Source organism: Mauremys mutica, chromosome 10 (assembly GCF_020497125.1).
Source record: "Mauremys mutica isolate MM-2020 ecotype Southern chromosome 10, ASM2049712v1, whole genome shotgun sequence".
Classification (NCBI taxonomy): domain Eukaryota; kingdom Metazoa; phylum Chordata; order Testudines; family Geoemydidae; genus Mauremys; species Mauremys mutica.
This window is the reverse complement of record NC_059081.1, coordinates 12,061,499-12,084,063: the sequence shown is the minus strand read 5'-3', so window position 1 is coordinate 12,084,063 and position 22,565 is coordinate 12,061,499. Positions and strand designations below refer to the sequence as shown.

The following is a 22,565-nucleotide window of genomic DNA, read 5'->3' as shown; positions in this document are numbered from 1 at the left end:
CCAGCCCTTATGGCACACTCCACAAGGGCTCAGGCATCTTCGATGGCGTTCCTGGCCTATACAAGAGATCTGCAGAGAGGCAACGTGGTCCTTGGTACAGACGTTCACCTCTCATTATGCCATCATCCAACATGCCAGAGATGATGCAGCATTCGGCAGAGCGGTGCTCCAGTCAGCGTTCCGTAACTCTGACCCCACTGCCTAGGTAGGACTTGCAGTCACCCATTTGGAATCGATATGAGCAATCACTCAAAGAAGAAAACAAGTGTTACTCCCCTTCTCATAACTGTTGTTCTTCGAGATGTGTTGCTCATATCCATTCCAATACCCACCCTCCTTCCCCTCTATCAGAGTAGCCGGCAAGAAGGAACTGAGGAGGAGCCGGGTGGGCAGAGGTATATATTCAGCGCCATAAAGGCACCCCTCCAGGGGGCTCCACAGCTGACCCGACAGGAGCTGCTAAGGGAAAAACTTTCCGACAACTGTGCACGTGGCACATGCACACCTAATTGGAATCGATATGAGCAATCACTCCAAGAAGAACTTATCAGTTTCATCCTCACCCATAACAATTTGACATTCAACAACAAACACTTTGTCCAAACCATGGGAACAGCCATAGGTACTAGGATGGTTCCCCAGTATGCCAGCCTCTTCATAGGCCACCTTGAGGAAAAATTTCTGGACAAATGTACCATGAAACCAATGATATACCTGCGATACATCGATGATATTTTCATTTTCTCGACAGACAACCCAAACTCCCTTGGAGATTTCCACCACAATTTCGGCAACCATCACACATCCATCAAATTTTCTTAAGAACACTCCCACACCCACATAAACTTCCTGGACACCATGATCAGCTTCAACAATGGAACCCTACAGATGACTATATACCAGAAACCCACGGATCATCACACTTACCTTCAGAGATCCAGTCACCACCCCAAACACACCGAGAAATCTGTTATATACTGCCAGGCGCTCAGATACTACAGAACATGCTCCAAGGAAAAAGTCCGGGATATACATCTTAACACACTTAAAACCGCCTTCACCAACCAAAGCCACTCCATGAGAGAAGTAGATGGCACCATAGAATGGGTCACCCAAGTACCCAGAGAGAATCTGATTCAATACAGAAAAAGAAAATCTTTTTGACCACATCCCCTTAGTTGTCACCTACCAACCCACACTGGAACCTATATGTGGTATCATTAAAAAAATACAATCCATACTCGATGGGGACCATATCCTGAAAGAAATATTTCCCAAATCCCCTCTTCTGGTCTTCAAACAATCCCCCACCCTCTCCAAGCTCATCAGCAGAACTTCTCCACAGACCAAGACACATCACCTCAAAGTGGCATCACACCCTGCCAGAACAACAGATACACCCCTTCAGCCACACTCATTGCGAACCCGACCCTCACCTCCCCCCCGCCGCATCTGCTCCGTCCGCCGCACTGTTTTTCCCTCTCCCTGCACACATATTTCCACTGCTACAATAATCAGTACCCCACAACACACATTTCACATCCAAGGGACCTACACAGGCCTAACACAACATGTAGTGTATATCATTCAGTGCACTAAATGCCTCGATAACAACTATGTGGGTGAAACCAGACAATCACTGCACTCTCAAATGAACTAACACAGAAAAGTGATAAAAGACCAAAACACCATATCACCCATGGACAAACACTCTTCACAAGACAGTCACTCCATATCTGGTCCATATCTTGTCCTCAGTGGAAACCTGCACAACACATTCAAAAGATAAGCCTGGGAATTTAAATTCATAACTTTGCTAGATATTAAAAATAATGGATTTAACAGAAACACTGGATTTATAGAATGATAGAACTGGAAGGGACCTCAAGAGGTCATCTAGTCCAGTCTCCTGCACTCATGGCAGAACTAAGTATTAGCTAGACCACCCCTGACAGGTGTTTGTCCAACCTGCTCTTAAAAACCCCAATGATGGAGTTTTTAACCAACCTCCCTAGGCAATTTATTCCAGTGCTTAACCACCCTGATAGTTAGGAAGTTTTTCCTAATGTCCAACTTAAACCTCCCTTTCTGCAATTTAAGCCCATTGCTTCTTGTTCTATCCTCAGAGATTAAGAAAAACATAACAACCTTTTACATACTTGAGAACTGTTATGTCCCCTCTCAGTCTTCTCTTATTTCAGAAGGTGGAGACAGCTACTAGGGAAGAGGCTGTTCTAGATTTGATCTTCACTTCTCCAGACTAAACAAATCCAGTTTTTTCAATCTTCCCTCACAGGTCATGTTTTTTAGACCTTTAATCATTTTTGTCGCTTTTCTCAGTCCAAGTGTGTACATTTTTAATATATAAGGCAACACCTCCTCCCTTTTTCCCCTGCCTGTTCTTCCTGAGCAAGCTGTACCCTTCTATACCAATATTCCAGTCATGCATATTATCCCACCACATCTCTGTGATGCCAACTATGTCATAGTTGTGTTTATTTACTAGCATTTCAAGTTCTTCCTGCTTATTCCCCATACTTCTTGCATTAGTATACAGACATCTAGGATACTGATTTGATTCCCCCTGCCCAGTTCTGTCTTGTCTCTCCTTTATCCCTACTATAACAGCCCATGATCCGCCAAAATGCCAAACCTTCTCCCAGGTCTCCATGTTCTTGACTCATCTGTGGGCTTTGGTCACCTGCTCCCTTCAAACCTAGTTTAAAGCCCTCCTCACTAGGTTAGCCAGTCTGTATCCAAATATGCTTTTCTCCTTCCTTGATAGGTGGACCCCATCTCTGCTTAGCAGTCCTTCTTCCTGGAACAGCAGCCCGTGATCAAGGAAGCTGAAGCCCTCCTGGTGACACTATCTTCGCAGCCAGGCATTCACCTCCAGGATGCACCTGTCTCTGCCTGGGCACCTACCCTTGACTGGAAGAATTGAAGAGAACACCACTTGTGCTCCCAACTCCTTCACCCATACTCCCAGAGCCCTGTAGTCACTTCTGATCTGCTGAGGGTCATTCCTCATGGTATCATTAGTGCCCATGTGGATGAGCAGCATGGGGTAGTAGTCAGAGAGCCGGATGATCCTCGACAATCCCTCCATAACATCTCGGATACGGGCCCCTGGCAGGCAGCAAACCTCCCATGCCATGCCTGGGCGACAGATGGGTGTCTCCATCCCCCTCAGAAGAAAGTCACCAACCACTGCTACCCTATGTTCCCCCCTGGGAGTGGTGGCTGTGATCCTCCCAGCCTAGGAGGCACATGGCTTCTCCTCCTTCTCCTTCGGGGGTGATTCCTCATCACTCATTGCCAGGGCAGCATATCAGTCTGGTGGGGCCTTGAAGTGGCCTGCAAAAGTAAGAAAGACCGCAGGCAGCAAGGCCTGAGAATAGGAAGAGAAACTTTTGTTTTGTGTGGACTCTTGTTAGACTTTAATTTGGGGCTGGAATTTTATTTGGAGTTTATTTTTATGTTAATAAACCTCAGACCCCAAAGAGGGGTATTTTTGACCACAGAAAGCCCATCTGGAGTTTATCTGAGGAACCAAGTGGGGAGACTTGTATGGCTACCCTGAGGCCATGAGGGGGCCATTCACTGACAGGGAAAATTCTGTATCTATAGTGAGAAGTTATGTAAGCAAAACATAGTTACATGAATGGGAATTTGGCAGAAAAACCAAGGTTAAGACCTCTAATCCTAGGAAAAGGATCAGTGGACTCTTCATATTTACAGAGAATGAGAATCCATCATGTTCTGAGATAAATTGTTCCAATTGTTAATGACCATTATTAAAAATGAGCATCTTATAATAATCAATTTCAACAGAACAATTATTGTTACTTTGATTAAAATTTATATAGTACCACAGGTACAGAGGGCAGAGGTCAAGACCTCAGTATTATGATTCCTCTGAAATGGGGATTGTTGAGGCCATTTTCTAAATGAAGATATACAGTATTTGCTGTATATTTTTACAGTGTCTAAAGTTTCCAGTTCACATTTCAGAGCTTTTTTTCAGATCCAAAACCAACATGTATGGGAGGAGGACTGCTCTACCCAGAAACCTCCAAAGGAAAATAGAAGATAAATCAGCAGGAATCAGACCAACATCTTTAAAAATAGCAAGCTTGCAAAGCCAATAGATCTAAACAAGTTGGAATGTCTTTCACGTTAGCATCTTCTTTGGGTGGGTCCCTCAAGCCATGTGTCTATACACAGAGGGTGGGAGCTTTGCCACTGATTTAAATGGGCCAAGGATTTCATCGCGAGTGAAGGTTTTGTATAGTGTGTTGAAGAATGTTTACTGTACAGGACAAAAGTAGAGAACTGTAGAGGTTAATGAGCTAATTTTAATATAGTAGATCTCACAGGTCCTGACTCAAGCATTTACAGAGGTTTTTATTTGCTATAACATTACTCATACCTGTTATTTCTATTTTCCTTTCAATTCCATGTACAGTATAGAGTACCTACTTTTGTCATACAAAACATTTTCTCAAATAGAGAAAAAAGTGTTTTTAAAAAATACTTCAGAATACAGGTTTTACAAAAAACCCTGTTGTTTTAACATTGTATATATTCTTTTTCTTTCTTTTTATAACGAAGTGGGTTTATAATCCAATTTCAAATGCAAGCTTTTTGCTACACTGCATATAGTAAAAGATGAAGTATTTGTAGTCTAGAGATAGTCACTAGCACTACTTTTATGAATAATAGAATATCAGCGATGGAAGGGACCTCAGGAGGTCATCTAGTCCAACCCCCTGCTCAAAGCAGGACCAATCCTGGCAGCTTCTAGGATAAAATCCAAGAAAAAGAAAAATTATTAAAAAAACATGAAAAGTATTAAGGACCAAGGCCAGATTCAGGAAGTTACTCAAGCACTTGCCTAACTTTAAGCACAAGTAACACCATTGATTTCAATGGGACTATTGACATATTTAAAACAGTACTGCCAATCCCTACCACTGAAAAAATCATGAATCAACCCCCCCCAGCACGAGATTGTCTTAAGAGTCATGAGAATTTAATAAGAAAAAATGTGGACTGCTTTTTACTTGCCTTCTGCTTTTTAAGCCCATAGGATTCATGTTTTCCAACTTTTCTCCACGGCCCCAACAGCTAGAAATTAATTCTTTTACAAAAACAGATGCTGAGATTCTCACCTGACTCCAGGAGTTGGGACTTTAAGAAAAACATCACACATTATGAGACTCAGCAACACTGCTAAAGTTAGGCACATATTTCCTGAAGAAGGGCCTAGGCCTATGAGTTAAAGGTCATTAATTATTATTACTTTATATTATAGTGCTGCCTAAAGTCTTCAGCTGAGATCCAGGTCCCAAGTGCTGGGCAAACACATAGTGACAGACAATATCTGCCCTGAAGAGCTTACAATTAAAAAAACAAAACCGACAAAGGATGTAAGGAGATAGAGGCATAGAGAAGTGAAGTCACTTATCTAAGGACACACAGCAGGTCAGTGACAGAGCCAGGATTAGAGCCCAGTTCTTCTTTCCCTTAGTCCAGTGCCCTGGACACCACACCACACTACCTCCTCTGCTAAAACTCACTGTTTAATTAATCTACAGTCAGAGACAATGAAAATTCCTGTTCAGGCTAATGGAGTAACAGCTGTGTCAGTATTTCTACTCAACACCTCCCACCCCCTCTCAGGAGTTTAAAGTGTAGCCATACAAAATTTGCTCCAAGGCTGAAGCTTGACATATGAGAAGAATGAAACTTACTCTCAACCAGGAGAGATTTGTTTTTTAAAGGATTTGAAATAAATGAGTGTGGCTGAAGGGGTGTGATCAAATACAAGTTTTAGAGAGTTGTTGGCACTGCTCAAACTCAAAAATCTCTGCGGCTATTTTAGCCCAAAATGATGCATACCATTCATTTCCCCTTACATTCAATTATGCTCCGGATAATCCCCAGGCATAATGGCCAGAGTTAAGGAAAGGAGAAATTGTGTTGACTTTAGCTTTGAATTTCCTTGCTTTGAGAAGATTGTGTCAACCGTAATGTTACTTCAAATTGTTTCGAGTGTAGAGTTAATATATAAATGTTCCATGTGCAAATTGATCTGCCCCTAGACTGGCTGACATGTTGCTAACACTTTGAAGTGGCTTTGCATGTATTTGTAAAAGAGGTTTCTATGAAGAGATAGTGCTTTGTTTTCAAAGTGGGAGCCTCTCCTCGATTTCTTCTGGATTTAATCCCATGGGGGCACCTGGAGAGAGGTTTCACTGAGGTCACAGAATGGAGGGCTACATTTGGGACAAATCTCAATGCCTGAATCTGATTTCACTTACACCAGGGTAACTCCACTAACTGGAGTTAGATAGTAATTGAATCCATTATTTACAAATCACAGATTCATTACATATTGGTGCCTGAGCAGTGCTGTTATCTGCAGCACATGAAGTCATTATGCTGCATATGTTGCAGAGTTTACTCAAGTGCTACCAGCTGTGCCAAGAACCTGAGCTGTGGGCACACTGGAGTGCAGCTGCAGCTTTTCTGAGATCTGCCCACAAGCTCTCTGATAATTTACTATTGGTCAGTCTGAGAAGATAAACCACTAATGCCTTCCCACCCACTCTAATTCTCCTGGAAGATAAGCACCACGCATGAGGAGCCAATATCTCTTCAAGGCCCCAGACTAAAATCCCCCAAATATCCAGAAAATGGTTCTGTGTTTAGGATAAGTTAATGAAAGAAGTACTGTACTCTGTTAGGTCCCAGTACTGCTTTGGGGTCTGCTAGCATAGAGGCCCCTGACAGCAGATCCAGATGCAGGATCAAGACCTCAGTCTTTAAAGCATTAGTGTATGGAAACGTGAAGAGATGATTCTGAGGTGAAATGGTGAGTTATACACCACTCCTCAGCATAAAGGTGCTCCAATGCAGCACTGTGAAGGCTAAATTCTCCTCACCCTACTCCCACAATTAGTGCCATTGATGTCAAGGGCCCTATTTTAGCAGAATTTGACTTTGGGTCTATAGGTTTGATTCACCAAAATACTTGAGTACACACTTAGCTTTAAGGATATGCTTATCCTATTCCTGTTCAGCAAAGCACTTATCCATGCTCTTAACAGAAAGCATAAGGCTAAGTCACATTGAAATCAACAGGACTCAGGCAAGTGGTTAAAGTTAAGCATGTGTTCAAGTGCTTTGCTGAATCAGAACATTTATCAGGAATAACAGAGGTGAACAAAACAGAAATGCAGAATAAGTCAGTGTAAATCAAAGAAGTGAAAATGTATTTTCCAGCATCCAACAAAGTATTCACCTAATTTCAGTGGCTTTTGGGACATATACAGATCACACCAACATCTTGTTTAGGTTATTGGTGGAACAAGAAAGTAATGTTTACCTTAAAGGCATGTTCCAATAACATATTATCTTGGGAGCTTTTAAAGGTTATTAATTTACAATTCATTCCTATTTCTGAGTTCAGCTCTCATCAAGACATCTACATTGGAGCTCGTTGGTGAGCCTGACAATCACAGATACAAGTCTTGTAATTGCAAGAGCACTTTCTACTCAGTGCCACTGGCAGCATGATAAAAACACTGATGAGCACATATACCATAGGTGATCTTGGAAAGTTCATTATTTTGCAAGTTTCCATAGGTTTCAAAACCAAACAGGTGCAAAGGCATAAATACTCTTGGTGGATATGAAAAACTGAACTATGTTAAACTGAATAAATTATTGTTATTAACAAAACATCACTGTTGAACCAGTGCTCCTGCACAAAGACTTCTGGGCCACTGGAAATATGGCCAAAGATCACAGTTGGAGGAATTAGGGCAATATACCCAAGTCAATCCTCATAGCAGTAATGGCGCACCGAAACAGCCAAATCCTCGGATTGTTCAATAAATAAAACAATAAGACACACGCAGAGAGCAACAAACAACATTAAAATGGAATCCAATGAGCCTCAAGAGTGCCACAGATGTGTTCCACCATCTGTCAAGAAGGAATGGATTCCAGAATCACAGTATCTGGAAGGAGAAGGCCTCCCAGCCTCTCATGATTACACAATGGAACGGGGGTGGGGGCAGCTTGCATTTCAGTATTGTTATATTAATTGCTGTGTGTGCACCCATGGTCCCTCCAATAGACTAGTTTTTGGCACTAATATGGCAATTACAGAAGATAACCAACTGTCTGGTAATTCACAATCTGGCTCACTCTGGGAATGCTAATAAGAAAAAAGTTGCTCTGAGCTGTGATTTTTCATAGCCTACTCAACTTCTCAGTTTTAAACACCCAGGGCAGATGCTGCAGCTCAGAACCAGCAGCAAGAGGTGCAAACTACATACCACAGCAATACTGAGGAGAAGCACAAGAATAGCCAGATTTTTAATATCTCAGCAAAGGGGGTTCCCAAGTGTAATACAGCTAAAGAACCTCCATAAAGGGTTTGTCTCTCTTTCTATTCTGCTTTTACCCTAAATTCTCCTGGGAAGAGATAGCTGCAGTGCATATTCAGGGGTAGATCCTACCTTGTCACTGTCCACTGTGTTCTGTGAGGTCCTGGATGCAATGGAAATGGTATCTGGCTGACTGCTCCCATCTCCTTGGCTGTCTGCGTCATCTACTCCATCTCTGCAAGGAGACAATGAGAAAACAACTCTGTTTACTTAAAGCACCAGCCTTGGGAAGTGCAAAAATTCATAGGTGGATTTGAGAACTGCAATTCAGCACATTAGGGCAGGATTTGTGCTAAGATTACCCCACTGATGGAGCTCGTATTATTACACACTATGTAATTTAAAATGATGTCACCTCTGCTATAGGGTTAAAATTCTGCATATAATCACCATGTTTATTGCTGGAATAGGAATGGCCTTTGTGTCCATATTTACAGCAACGAAGGCCCTTGCTCCTAGAAATAGTTCCCTAATGAGGGTGGTAACTCCACTCGAGTTAGATTTCTCACTTAACTAAAACCAGCCATCCAAATTACAGCATGGCTGTTCGCGACACTGAAGTGAAGGGGTATTTCTGCAGTCTCACTGTAATCCACATTTTGGGGGGTTTAAAACTAGGATAATAATGACAGGATTGTAAACTAAAACAATAAATTTATGTATATATATATATATATATATATATATAAAAAATCACATCAGTCTGCTGGCATAGGGTATTTTCTTCCCTCCTGAAATTCTTTTCTTTTGAACCTCTCTCTCCCTCTTTTTAAGAATTTCTTTACTGAAATTAGTATACAAGGAATACAAGCAGCCAGTTACGTCTGGCAGGACTTTGATGTTGCAAACAAAGGTCTCACTCTTTCATTGGGATCGATGAGAGCAAACCCATCCATAAGCCAACGAAAAACCGTGAGGGCAAGGATGCTCTACTGTTTAGAGTGGTAACCTGTGGTTCAATTTCCTGCTCTGCCACAGATTTCCTGTGAAACCATAGGCAAGTCACTTGGGTCCAGATTTTTAAAGGTATTTGGGTGTTGCTCCATTCAGCATTGCAAAAGTGACTTAGACACTGAGAAGCGTAAGTCCCACTGACTTTCAATGACTCTTACACTCCTAAGTGTCTAATTCACTTATGAAAATGAGGTTTAGGCTCCTAAATCAGTTAGATGTTGCAACACTAAGTGGCGCAACACCTAAGCACCTTTAAAAATCTGGGTCTTAGTCTCTCTATGCCTGAGTTCTCCATCTGTAAAATGGGGATCAAAGCATTGGCCTACTTCTCAGGGGTGTTATGAAAATAAATACATTAAAGATTGAGAGGTGCTCAAATGGGGGCCCTATAAGTACTTCAGATAGACAGACTGACTGTGCATGGGCTCATGAGGTCTGTTCTAATGGATCCCAATACAAGATTGGAGCCTTAGATAATGCAGTGAAGAGAACAATCCATTTTATATCGTTTTTTCTAACCAAGTACTCCACATTGTTGTCCACAAAAGTTCTGTTATTATTGCTTATTATTTATCATTGATGGTAACACTGAAATTCTGAAGTCATTCATATACTGTCAGGACCACTTATTATTTTTATTGTCACATGATACATAAAATCGAACAAGAAAAAAAATATGCAGACACTTGTTTGTTAGGAAAAAATAGACTCCTCTTCAAGTGGGGTCTGCAAGAGAAATATCCTTGGATTCAATGGATAATTTTCATTCTGGTCCAGCAGTTAATTCATTATATGTTATGCATCTCTCTAGTAGTTTGGCAGGGTTGAATACTTTTAATTTGAAAATGTCTGACTGGTTTCCACAGAAAAGGTTTTCATTACATTTTTTCTTCCATTTCATGGTCGAAAAAAGCAAAGTTTGTCTGTGAAAACTGGTTGGTTATAGTAAAAATTCTAAATTAATCCTGCAAAAAGCTAACTGACACTTTCCTAGTATGATACAGCAAAGCTCCACTGATTTCATGGTTTTACACAATGTGAGGATTTGACTCATGATTTTTTGTTTAGGACAGCTTGACCAATCATATTCTTTTTTGCTCAAACAGTTGAAGCTATTTTTAGAATTTCTATTCAATGAACTAATCTGAGCAAACCTGCACTGCTGAAGAAAACAGCTGCAACAGAGAATCAAATTCCAAACAGGAGGGTTTTTTAAGGAATCACTGAGGTTACCTTTTACTGTTATTTCTCTGCTTTGCTGGTGTCTTGGGGAGCTGGATTGGCTCCTTCAAAGCTCCTTTCAAATGGATAATCCTCTCCTGAATGACTTCCCGGATATTTTTGATCCATTCCTGTTTTGTTTCAATACTGGATGCCTGAAGTTCCAAAAGGCAAAATGATAAGCACATTATAAGATTCTTGCATGTCTCCTATGTAGAAGAGTCATGATTTGTTTATGTTAACACATGATTGACTGTTTCATTGTTGGTTCTCCACTTCATTGTAACAGCAGCTGGAATACCTGGTAAACCCAGGAGAACTGGAAGCGTATTTTTGCCATACCTACCTAGTAAGTTCAACAAGCAACATGAGAGCAGTTAATCTCTGGATGTATATTTAATACAAGAAATACAAAATGCTCTATGGTGAGGAGCAGGTTATCAGTGCCCAGCTGGTATTTCTCAAACAAAATATCTAGTGCGAGTTCTTTTTTTAAGAATTCAATCAGCAAAATGATTGTCAGCTCTGTGGGTCTGAAGAAAAGCACTATTGTCACCGAATCCAGGGCAATCAACTGAAGCAATTACAGTCCCCAATGGAAATACAAATCCAAACTCAGAATCACCCTGAGTTAGATTCTACAGCAGCTCAACACACAGACTGTAATAGGAAGAGGATTGCGGTGGGCTGACCAGCTGCATAATTGACCCCCTTGAGCCAGGTTCTATATTAGAACCAAATTCTGCCCCAAGATGCAGGCAGAATTGACCATGACTCCAATGGGAACTACATGGATGCTTCCAGGGAAAAAAAATCTGACCTTTCACTTAGCACTCCCAGTCCCCAGTTGGGAATTTAATGCTTTGCAGGCAAAGAAAACAAGCTCAAAAGACTCACTTTCAGCACTGTTTTGTTGTCTGAGGATGGTGTCCGTCCGGACCACAAGGCAAACTTACAGGGATCTCCCTCGACGTGCTCTGTCACTCCCAGTTCTGAGGTCTAGTGAGAAGGAGAGATGATTGGAGACCACATATTATGAATGGACCCTCCTGGTTTCAAGAAGTTTTACACTGGGGAGGGAGCTCAGCTCCTCTGGTATGTTGTACACTGATAAAATAAACTGAAAACAAAGCCATAAGCAAGGGATGGCAAGTGAGAGGTGTTTGATCAGTTCAGATGAACCCCACTGCCGCTATCCCAACCACCATGCACACTGTCATCTTTAATCTTTCCAGAAATGCTCTGGGCTTTGCTTTTCAGATATAGGAGGGCTCAGTGAGCCCCAACAAAGTCTGAGCATGGGGTTCCAGAATGCGTAAGTATTCCAAACTCAATGCAGAGACAAATAAGCCTTCCCTTCCATCTCTACCTACAAAAAACTCAACCCCAGAATATCTCATTCTGGTAGACCTACCAGTAGTTTGTTCTTGTAAACATATTTAGTGTGTCCTGAAGAATCTTTGATCTCTTTGCTAAAAACCAAAGAGATTTCAAAGAGAAACAAGTGTCTCTCGCGGCCTTTCCGAATGAGAGACTTGGGATCCCACACTTGAAAGGAATCCTGAAGGATGAGCTCTCCCTGAACATCCAGGTTTTCATCAAAGCCTAAACGAAACACAACAGAACATTTTATCCAGTTTTGTTCCTGGAACCAATATCCCCAATGATCAACAAAGCAGGGTTTTCACTGTTCAGAGGATTACAGTGTTAGGAAAGAATAGGAACATAGAGTCACATGCTTTATTATGCAACTAATTCTTGAATGGATATTAATGGAAAGGCACTGTCACAGTCAGAACATTGTTCACATTATTCTCTGTTGCTTTGGATTTAATTGTTTCTGTGGTACCTAGTATTTCATATATATTGGGTGAAATGTACCTATATTGTTGTTCTATATGTACCTTTAGTGCTTTCCGTTGCATTTGTGTGTGATATTATTGATTAGGCAAGGGAAACACGGTAAAGATTTTAATGGTGACAACTCTATATAGGGCAGCAATATATCGACCACTGTGCATCTTAATTACTTGTAAATTACATAATAAAGACTTTAATGATGAATATTGTACCATGTGGCAATTCAGAGCATTTTAGCTTAGCTTATCATAATATGGTCATTGTAACCAAAGGTAGGCAAACCTCAGTGGGCCTTTCTGATCTCACACCAATGTGGTTCGAGAGTAATTCCACTGGAGACAATGGAGCTATATTAGTGTAAAACTGGCATGACATCAACATTGGGCTCTGTCAGTTTAGAGTTTAGGTTCAATTCATAAAAAAACCTTCCAGATGCTTGTGCAAGCCTTAGACAAACTGTGCATAGCTCTTGATTCTCACAGGAACTGATTCTCTTGTAGTAATTGGGCATTTCTGCTTTTGGTCCCCTCATTTTCCAGGTGTGACAAGCATTTCTGAGACATCTCATGAGGAGCAGGGAAGCATCTGAGAGCAACGGGCAGTCAGCAATCACAAGCCTGTCACTGCAAATTCTAGGCAACAAGACACCCCAGGATTAATTCCTGCATAGCTTTCCCCCTCATGATTTTGAGAATCTGCTACCTTCCAGCATGCTGACGTGCATGGCATCGTTGGCTTTCTTGGGGACACTGAGCATCACTTCCAGGCCATCTTTGAGTTCTCCTTTGCCTTCTTCACAACAGGTTAAGAGTTCCTAAGAAGAAATGCAGGCCATATATAATTAACTGCTTTAGAGGCAGAATAATATACACTCACTTAAATTCAGATGACATTTCCCAGCCTAAAGCCTTGTCTCCATGCAACGTTGCAACAGGTTAATTAAAGGTGAGCTTTAAAATGGATGAAGTTTAATTGCATCAAAGGCCGTGTGGACAGTCATATATCATAAACCTGGATTAAGTTGACTGAGAACTAGTTTAAGGTTCAACAAAATAGATCACCCTGAAACCAAAATAAGAGTGTCTACAGAGGAGTTTGCACTGATTTAACTAAGCCAGTTTAATTGAAGCAGTTTAACTAAATGGATGCATATGTCATCTATAGCGAGGGCCTAAAAGAGGCTTATATTGTCTCTATTTCTAGTGAGATTTTCCCTGCATATATTTTGTTTAGAATCATAGCAATGTAGTGCTGGAAAGGACCCCAAATATCATTTAGTCCAGCCTCCTGAGCTGAAACAGGACCATCCATCTAACCCAGTGGTTCTCAAAGTTGTTCCGCCGCTTGTGCAGGGAAAGCCCCTGGCGGGCCGGGCTGGTTTGTGTACCTGCCGTGTCCGCAGGTTTGGCCGATCGCCAAAAGTTTTTTCTAATATCTAGCCTAAAATTTCCTTGCTGCAGATGAAGCCCATTACTTCTTGTCCTACCTTCAGTGGACATAGAGAACAATTCCTCACCGGGCTCTTTATAACAACCCTTAATATATTTGAAGACTGTTATTGAGGTCCCCCATCAGTCTTCTCTTCTCTAGACTAAATATGTCCATTTTTAACCTTTCCTCACAGGTCAGGTTTTCTAAAGCTTTTATCATTTTTGTAACTATTTTCTGGACCGTTTCCAATTTGTCCAGCTCTTTCCTAATGTGTGGCAATCAGAACTGGACACAGTATTCTAGCTGAGGCCGCACCTGTGCCAAACAGAGTGGGATAATTACCTTCCATGTCTTACATAAGACGCTCCTATTGTTTATTAGTTTTTAAGTGGATACTGTCTGATCAATTTGCAAAAATTTGCAAAATCCAAGATCAATAGAAAATGTTCCCATTGTTAATTTTAAAATTAGTCTAATGAGTCTTTATTTGTGTGTAAGTATTCCTGTGCTGTACCTATCAACATTTCAAAGAAAAAAATAAGCTCATATCCAGCGTTCAAGAAGAGGCAGATGTTGGCTAGGGGTCCCTATCCAAACCCAGGAAAACATCCAGATGTTTGCTATTGTTAGAAACAGCTGAACTGTCATTAAAACATCTGACCAAAGTGTTCCAGAAAGCAAACTTACTGTATAAGAAAACACTTCTATCTCCCTTGAATTTTCCCCTTCTTTCCTTTTTCTCTTCTTAGGGCTAGATTGGATGTTCAGAACTCAGTTCCTGTGGAGAATCAGTCTCACTGTGTCTACTTTTCCTCTTCATGCATCTTTTCTTTTGTCATTTGTAATGTACCACATGACTCTCCCTCAGAAGTTCTTCATCCTTTGCATTTTTCTCTCCAAAACACTCTTTCTCCAAGATGTTTCTCTTTCCTAATTCAGTCTCTCTCCCCTACCTACTGTTACAATTAAATATTTCATTTTCCTCTCCCCTTTCTATCATAGTTATTCCCCACCATTAAATCTCTCCTTATTTCTGCACCCACCTATGACTGATCCAACTGCCATCAAAGTCAATAGGAATTTTCCCACTGATTTCAGTAACAGTTAGATTAGTCTCCCTCTCCTTGCCCTCTTGGGTCCTCTTGGGATGGGGATCACCCTCAAATGCAAGTTGATGGTATAAATGTTTCAGAGAGTGAGCTGGTGACAGAGTTAATTTGTAGGTATCACCATCCACATTGAAAGTGAATTGAGAGCTCTGCCCTGCAGTGTAGGAAGCCTGAATACTGCAGCACTGCATAGTGTATAATACCCAGTAAATGAAAGTGACTATAAACACAAGAAAAACTGACTATCTTATTTCCACTGATTGAGATGGATGAAATGCAAACAGTAAATAAACAGCATTAATGGTGAAAAGTAAATTGGAGCTTTGCAATTTTTACCAGTTTAATTGCTTATGTTATTAACATACAGGAAAAGATTTTCTTTAATATATGATACTTAACCTCATGATGTGCATTTATAAAAACTTGGTAATTTCAAAGCGTTGGTAAAAGAACCTCTTGGGCAGAAATACAGTTGAGAAATTGGCTTTAATTTGCTAGAGGCATTATCATATTCATTTATGATTTCCATGCCATTTTACAAGACACGTGTTCTGGGTGTGCCAACTTCTCCACTGCCTTCATTCATTGTGCAGTCATTTACACCTGTACAAAAGGCGTGTAAGCCACTAGCAGATCAGCATGGCAGCGTTTCACACGATATCTTAGGTACTTATTTGGCCCACATTACCATAGCATCTGTGTGCCTCACAGTCTGTAACATATCTGTTTTCACAACACCCCTGTGAGGTAGGAAGTGCTATTATCCCCATTTTACAGACAAGGAACTGAGACTAAGTAACTGATTTTTAAAGGTGTTTATGATGCCTAACTCCCATTGTCCAAGGTTACACAAGAAGACTGTTGCAGCAATGACTTGAACTTAGGTCTCGCTAACCACTGGCTCATTCCTCCTCTTCTTACTGAGCCAGATTCTCATTTACAGCTCTTTTCCTGGCCCAACTTATTTCCACCTCAGCATCAGATCAGCTGCACTGGTCATTGTGTCGGCAAGTGAGGGGTGAGCCAAGGCTCCATCCACTCCTGGGCCCCCCTCTCCATTGTCTGCCACCTGTGTGGAAGCGGGGCCCAGCTGCAGCAGCGGCTCAACCCCTCAGTAGGGTCTGACCATGTAGTTAGCTCCCAAAGGGGAGTAAGAGGGGTCGTTACACTCACTCCCCTGCACAGACTTACTTTAAAGGGTAGAGAAAAGGTAAGTAACACTAACTAACAACTAACTAACACGAAAAAACTATCTAATTCTAAGTAATTTAAAGGTGAGGAAAGAAAGTGTTAGGAGTCTGCTGAGCTCCGTCTCAAGCCGGGGACGGTAGAGAAGGAACTGAGGGAAACGGCCGCGCATGCTCACTAGAGCTATACTCAGAGTGGCGGGGGCAGGCTCTGAGCATGCGTGGCCGGTAGGAGTACTGCTGCAAAAAGCTCCGATCAAGAGCGCAGGGGCGCACCGACACCTAAAGTGGAGCACCCACAGGGACATCTCTCGAAGAAGAACTTGTGGCTCCAGGCTACTGTGCCTGCCAGTCAAGTTACTGACTCTCTCTGTGACCCTTTGTTCCCCATCTGAACAATGTGCCTAATCAGACTAGATCATTACTGTACCTTCAGTAAAAGCTGGTATTTGGTGATCCTCTGGACAGGCTTGATTAAATAGGAGGAGATAGAGTTGGCCAGGCCGTGCCTTTGTTGAATTTCCTACAGGAGGCGAAAACAAGATGCTGTTAAATACAGACATAAAAAAGCTTTTACCCAACACCAGATGGAACCACCCATAACTAATTTTAGCCGTGCAGTTCTTACTTTAACTAGTTATTAGTTCACATACAAAGAATAATGTGGTTTCATAAAGGACAGCAGTATACCACAGGGTTATTTAGTGTTCTCTTCTGGTCTGTAAATAGGGAGAGCTCTATGCAATCCCTCCAGCTAGGACTCTGTTGAGTAAACAACACAGGATTTGCCTTAGGATGTATTTATTGTCATGTAAACTGTTTTTCCTTAGTCGTGAAGGTTTAAATCAGACCCTTAACATTAAATCCTGCATTAATGTCATGTCTGGGGTGGACCTTTATCATAATTCTTCACATTCTGGAGCATTTACTCACTTAATAACCTCCAGGATGCCCTGAGCCAGATTCTATGCTTCAGCGTAACAGGGGAAGGGGAGGGACCATCACAGATCCAGTTATAGCTCCCTTGTTCTCCTCTTGGCCCCAAGCCATAGGTCAGGTGAGACCAGCCAGGACGCTGCACTAACTTGCTCTAGTTGGTAATAGCCCCAAGAAGCATTCTGCCAGCTGAGGATATAGCTAAAGAACAATGTACTCTGACCCCTCCTCTTCCCCACCAATGGTATTTGCCCATCCCGCAACACAACCTGTGTACCGGCTGGCACATGATTCTTTTCCTGGAACCAGTTCAGCACATTTCTTTTTGTACTGTCTGTGTAACTAGGTTTTTCGTCCTTCCTGTGTCCCAGCTCTTGGTGCAATAGGACACTCCAGAATGCATTGCCTATGTGCTGCTGGTGAATGTTCACTAGGCACACTAGCCCCTGCTGATGCACTATGGGATAGCTGCTCAGAGACGGTGAAATCTGCACACCTGCCCAGCCCTTCTACACTGAATAAGGCCAGAGTGAACTGGAGGGGTCCTAAAAGTCTCAGTTCCTACCGAGAGAGGATTTCCCCAGCATAGGCATGGAGGCAGACAGCTGCAAGCAGGGCCGGCTCCAGACCCCAGCACGCCAAGCGCGCGCTTGGGGCGGCATGCCGCGGGGGGCGCTCTGCCGGTCACCGGGAGGGTGGCAGGTGGCTCCGGTGGACTTCCCGCAGGCGTGCCTGCGGAGGGTCCGCTGGTCCCGCGGCTCCGGTGGACCTCCCACAGGCATGCCTGAGGATGCTCCTCCGGAGCCGCGGGACCAGCGGACCTTCCGCAGGCACGTCTGCAGGAGGTCCACCGGAGCCATGGGACCGGCGACCGCCAGAGCACCCCCCGCAGCGTGCTGCCATGCTTGGGGCGGTGAAATTCCTAGAGCTGCCCCTGGCTGCAAGGCAGCCTTCAGAGGATTCCTTCACACAGCCTGGCATAGGAGACACACACGGCATTGGGGTGAAGGCAGGAAAGGCATATGGGGCGTGGGATCACAGAACATGGCACTGTAGAGATTCTGGGCAGTGCTGTCACCTAGGGCTGACTAAGACAGTTACGCTTGGGGTTGTGGAGAAGCCCAGGACCGGGCTTAAAGTCTCCTCCCCTCTTCCTCTGGGCTGCACGTTCTGTGCTGCATCTCTAATAGGTGAAGAACAGAATCTCATCCAGTGACTGATGCACTGATACAAAAACACATAGAAAACAGGCAAAGTGTGGTTGTGCAAATATAGTTATGAGGGCAGCAAAATTGCTGGGTGGACACAAGCTGAATGGTGGTAGGTATCCAAGTCTCTAACTAGTCAGTCAGGAGTTTTAGCCAGGACAGGGCCTTAGAACACAGAAAACTGCCATCCACACAAGGACAAGAGTGTGGAGCTGCATCCTGAGCAGTTACTGCTATGTAATACTGCCTACGGGACATAAACGATTTCAGATACATCTGTAAAGTGGGATCTTTTGTAAAACACTTGGATGCTGGAAAGCACTAGATGAATTTGCACTACTATATCTCTTGAAGAATGAACTAAGGCGATACAGGGATTCTGCCTGCTTCCTGAGAAAAACTTGCCTCTAGTTCATTGGAGAAATTGTTCAAGAACACTCCATCCATGCAGAAATATGAATCCCTATAACACTGCCAAGGTCAGTGAACCGTACCATGTTGTGCTGTGTGCATGCTGGTCATGCAAGTCAAAGGTGCCTGAGGGCAGCTCTATACTAACACACTGAGCTTTTTCTAAGATCGAAAGAAAAAGATTTCAAGCCAGGGGAAGAATATGGCCAGTGTTTGAACCAGATCCTCCCTGTTTTGTACTTTCTTTGTGTCCTCTTGGACACCCAGCCTGTCTATGCTCTGGCCAAATTTTCCTAGACATGCTCCAACACTCCCAGAAGGAGAACTTGCTCATGATAGTTTAAATAAGAAAGCAATACTAAGCTCTATTATTGTTCAAATTGCATCAGATTCAGAGAAACAGTTCACAAGGCAGATAGAAGAGAGAAACGGATCAAATGTTTGTTATCTATGTCCCAGATCCTCAGCTGGTGTGAACTTGCATAACTCCAATGACTTCAAAGCCATGCTGATTTACTCTAGCTGGGGATCTGGCCTGTATGACTAGCCACAATTATATCTGGTGATTGTGGAGAATATATTTCATTAAATAAGTGTCAGAAAAAATTAATGAGTCCATTAGACATCAGTGATCTCTGAAGCTACTGGATGAAGAAAATATACACAGTTTTAATGCTGTTGTATACAGAGTTAGGTATTACAGAAGAACAGATATAAGAAGTGTAGGAGTTTGGTGAATCAAGTAAGTTGTGCCTGTTAGAATTCACTGCTATTTTCAAAAGAATAGGGTGCTGGTTCCAGTGTCCCAACCAAATTCCAATTTGCGTAACCATATTCTGACTCCCTAAATTCTTCCTGTAGTTTCAGAGACCTCATCTGGAATACTGTGTTCAGTTCTGGTCTCCCATGTTTAAGAAGGATGAATTCAAACTGGAACAGGTTCAGAGAAGGGCTACTAGGATGATCCGAGGAATGGAAAACCTGTCATATGAAAGGAGACTCAAAGAGCGTGGCTTGTTTAGCCTAACCAAAAGAAGGTTGAGGGGAGATATGATTGCTCTCTATAAATGTATCAGAGGAATAAATACCAGGAAGGAGGAGGAATTATTTAAGCTCAGTACCAATGTGGACACAAGAACAAATGGATATAAACTGACTATCAGGAAGTTTAGACTTGAAATTAGACAAAGGTTTCTAACCATCAGAGGTGTGAAGTTCTGGAACAGCCTTCCAAGGCGAGTAGTGGGGGCAAAAGACATATCTGGCTTCAAGACTAAGCCTGATAAGTTTATGGAGGGGATGGTATGATGGGATAGCCTAATTTTGGCAATTAATTCATCTTTAACTACTAGCAGTAAATATGCCCAATGGCTTGTGATGGGATGTTAGATGGGGTGGGATCTGAGTTACTACAGAGAATTCTTTCCTGGGTGTCTGACTGGTGAGTCTTGCCCACATGCTCAGGGTTTAGCTGATCACCATATTTGGGGTCGGGAAGGAATTTTCCTCCAGGGGAGATTGGCAGAAGCCCTGATGGGTTTTCACCTTCTTCTGCAGCGTGGGGCACGGGTCACTTGCTGGAAGATTCTCCGTACCTTGAAGTCTTTAAATCATGATTTGAGGACTTCAATTGCTCAGACACAGGTTTGTTACAGGAGTGGGTGGGTAAGATTCTGTGGCCTGCATTGTGCAGGAGGTCAGACTAGATGATCATAATGGTCCCTTCTGACCTTAAAGTCTATGATTCTATGATATGGCAGTCTCCCTTGCTGCCTGTCCTATGCTGATGATTAGCAATACCATGTGCATTTAGGGACAGATCTTTGAAATTGAAAGATTCCCATTGATTTGAATGGGTGTTCAATGAAGTTCTTTACTAGATTGCTACTTTCCTCCCATTGGTGGCTGCATTTCTGTGGTGGATAGAGTGACTCCAGTGTTTGCAAACTTTGTGCAGTGCTTTGGGAATCCTCAGATACACTATGGAAGATTATTATTACAGGGAATATCTCTTTAGCAACATGTGCTGGATATTGTCCAAATCTCATTAAGAAGAATTGGAACGATGAATTTAATTTCCTTCATATTACACTGAGGGCCTGATTCTCCACTGTCCTGCAATTTGTGCAGTCATTTACACCACTGCAAAGTAAACACTTACCACATCAGAATGGGAAAAATTTACAACCACTTTGCACTGGTGTAAATGATTTCACAAGGTATGGGACTATGGAGACCTTTTACCCTTCAGGGATTCTGGCATGTTCTTTTTCTCCCTTTGCATTCCGAGTTGTTTTTCAGCATAGTAGAATCCCTACCTGGGCCGCATAAAAACAGAACTTGCCACTGCAAAACATCAATATGCTGAACCTATAATTTGCAGTATTAAGCACTATCAAAAGGTCTCCAGTCAACATATGAGGCTGTGATGGAAAAGCTTAGCAGAGCAAATACTTTTTAATCTGTGTGAACACACTGATAAACATGTAAATCTGCTGAAATGTTCCATGTCCCAGGGAAGCCATTTCTAAACTATTAAATAGGCTCAAGTGCCACCTGCTGGTAAAACTATTTAACTGTCAAATATACTTTTAGGAAGAGGAGCTGGCTAATTTACAAAGAGCACTATGTGGTCCATAGCAAATTATTTTTAAAAGAGAATATTATGCTCTTCATTCTTCCAGTTCACTTAAGAGTTCTAAATGCTGAGTTTAACTGAAACAATTTAATCAATGGCCTATAACGAGTTCACATGAGTTGATTCATACAGTTATTACCATGGTACCAGCTGCATGAGTAGGAACCCTGCTGACTGATTATATTTGTAACTGACGATGTTTAGTGTCTAGGAAAGGAGATGTATTTAAAATTTTAAGGACAACCCACAGTGGTCCCTAAAGGACTGGAGTAACAGAGTGTTAATATGGATGAGAGATGGACCAGACTCCAGAGATTCAGTGAACACATTTAGTTCCAATAAAGAATCCAAAAGCATGCATGTTTTATCTGAGCCACCTCTGTCTTCAAAGCTGGGGCTGGATTCTGCAAACACGTATTACTGGGCTTACCGCTTTACTACTGGACACAGTCCAGTTGAAGTCAATGTGGTCACTTATTGTCATGTTTAGGCAAGTGTTTAGTAAGTGTTTGCAGGATTGGCTTCTTATCTTGGAAATGCTGTGAGAAGAACTCCCCTTATTGGATTTTGGCACTTCAAGGTATAAATATAATGAGCTCAGATTCTCTTGTTTGATTTTGTCACTGGAACAAGGAAACCAGAGGAAATCTGAACCATCCAGAACCTTAAAGTGATTTGATTTTAAAACCAGATGAAGGTTCACATAAGAATTGGTCAACCCTACTAGAACCAACTTTCCCCAGTGATGAAGACTGCACATCACACAATGCACGTATACATCATCCAGCGGGAAACCAGTATGTGACAGAGTGTGTGCTCTGATGGAGAATGTCAAGAGCTGCTTACATCAAAGAAAGTCCCTGCATGTTCCAGGATGAGCTGGCTGGAATCAGGCTTGTTTTTGCAGTAGGTGACATATATCTGAAATTTATCTGCCTGTAAAAACAAACATCAAGGGAAATGCAAGATAAGCTACTGCTCTGCTCCCACAATCACCCATTAAGACTGAGCAGAATAAATACATGCAGTAAACCAGTTTCTCTTACTGTAATGAGAGTATTGCAGGTTAAATAGAACAATTAAAGGCAAACTGTGTTCTTCCAGTTGAGGAATACAAGGTGCACCAAATATTAAACGTGTCTGCTTTT

At 42.2% G+C, this 22,565-nt stretch overlaps 1 protein-coding gene across 8 annotated transcripts in view; it reads right to left on the bottom strand.

Annotated features, from left to right (window-relative positions):
* The window catches only part of KALRN (kalirin RhoGEF kinase), a 743,024-nt gene that overhangs the window by 179,339 nt on the left and 541,120 nt on the right, over positions 1-22,565 (bottom strand). For all 8 annotated transcript variants that reach the window (XM_045032050.1, XM_045032053.1, XM_045032055.1 and 5 more), the window contains 7 exons: positions 22,264-22,353; positions 16,655-16,747; positions 13,200-13,311; positions 12,052-12,242; positions 11,535-11,636; positions 10,650-10,792; positions 8,535-8,637 (listed from right to left, as the gene is read on the bottom strand). In XM_045032050.1, the coding sequence (XP_044887985.1) occupies positions 8,535-8,637; positions 10,650-10,792; positions 11,535-11,636; positions 12,052-12,242; positions 13,200-13,311; positions 16,655-16,747; positions 22,264-22,353 (834 nt within the window). The remainder of the gene's footprint in view (positions 1-8,534; positions 8,638-10,649; positions 10,793-11,534; positions 11,637-12,051; positions 12,243-13,199; positions 13,312-16,654; positions 16,748-22,263; positions 22,354-22,565) is intronic.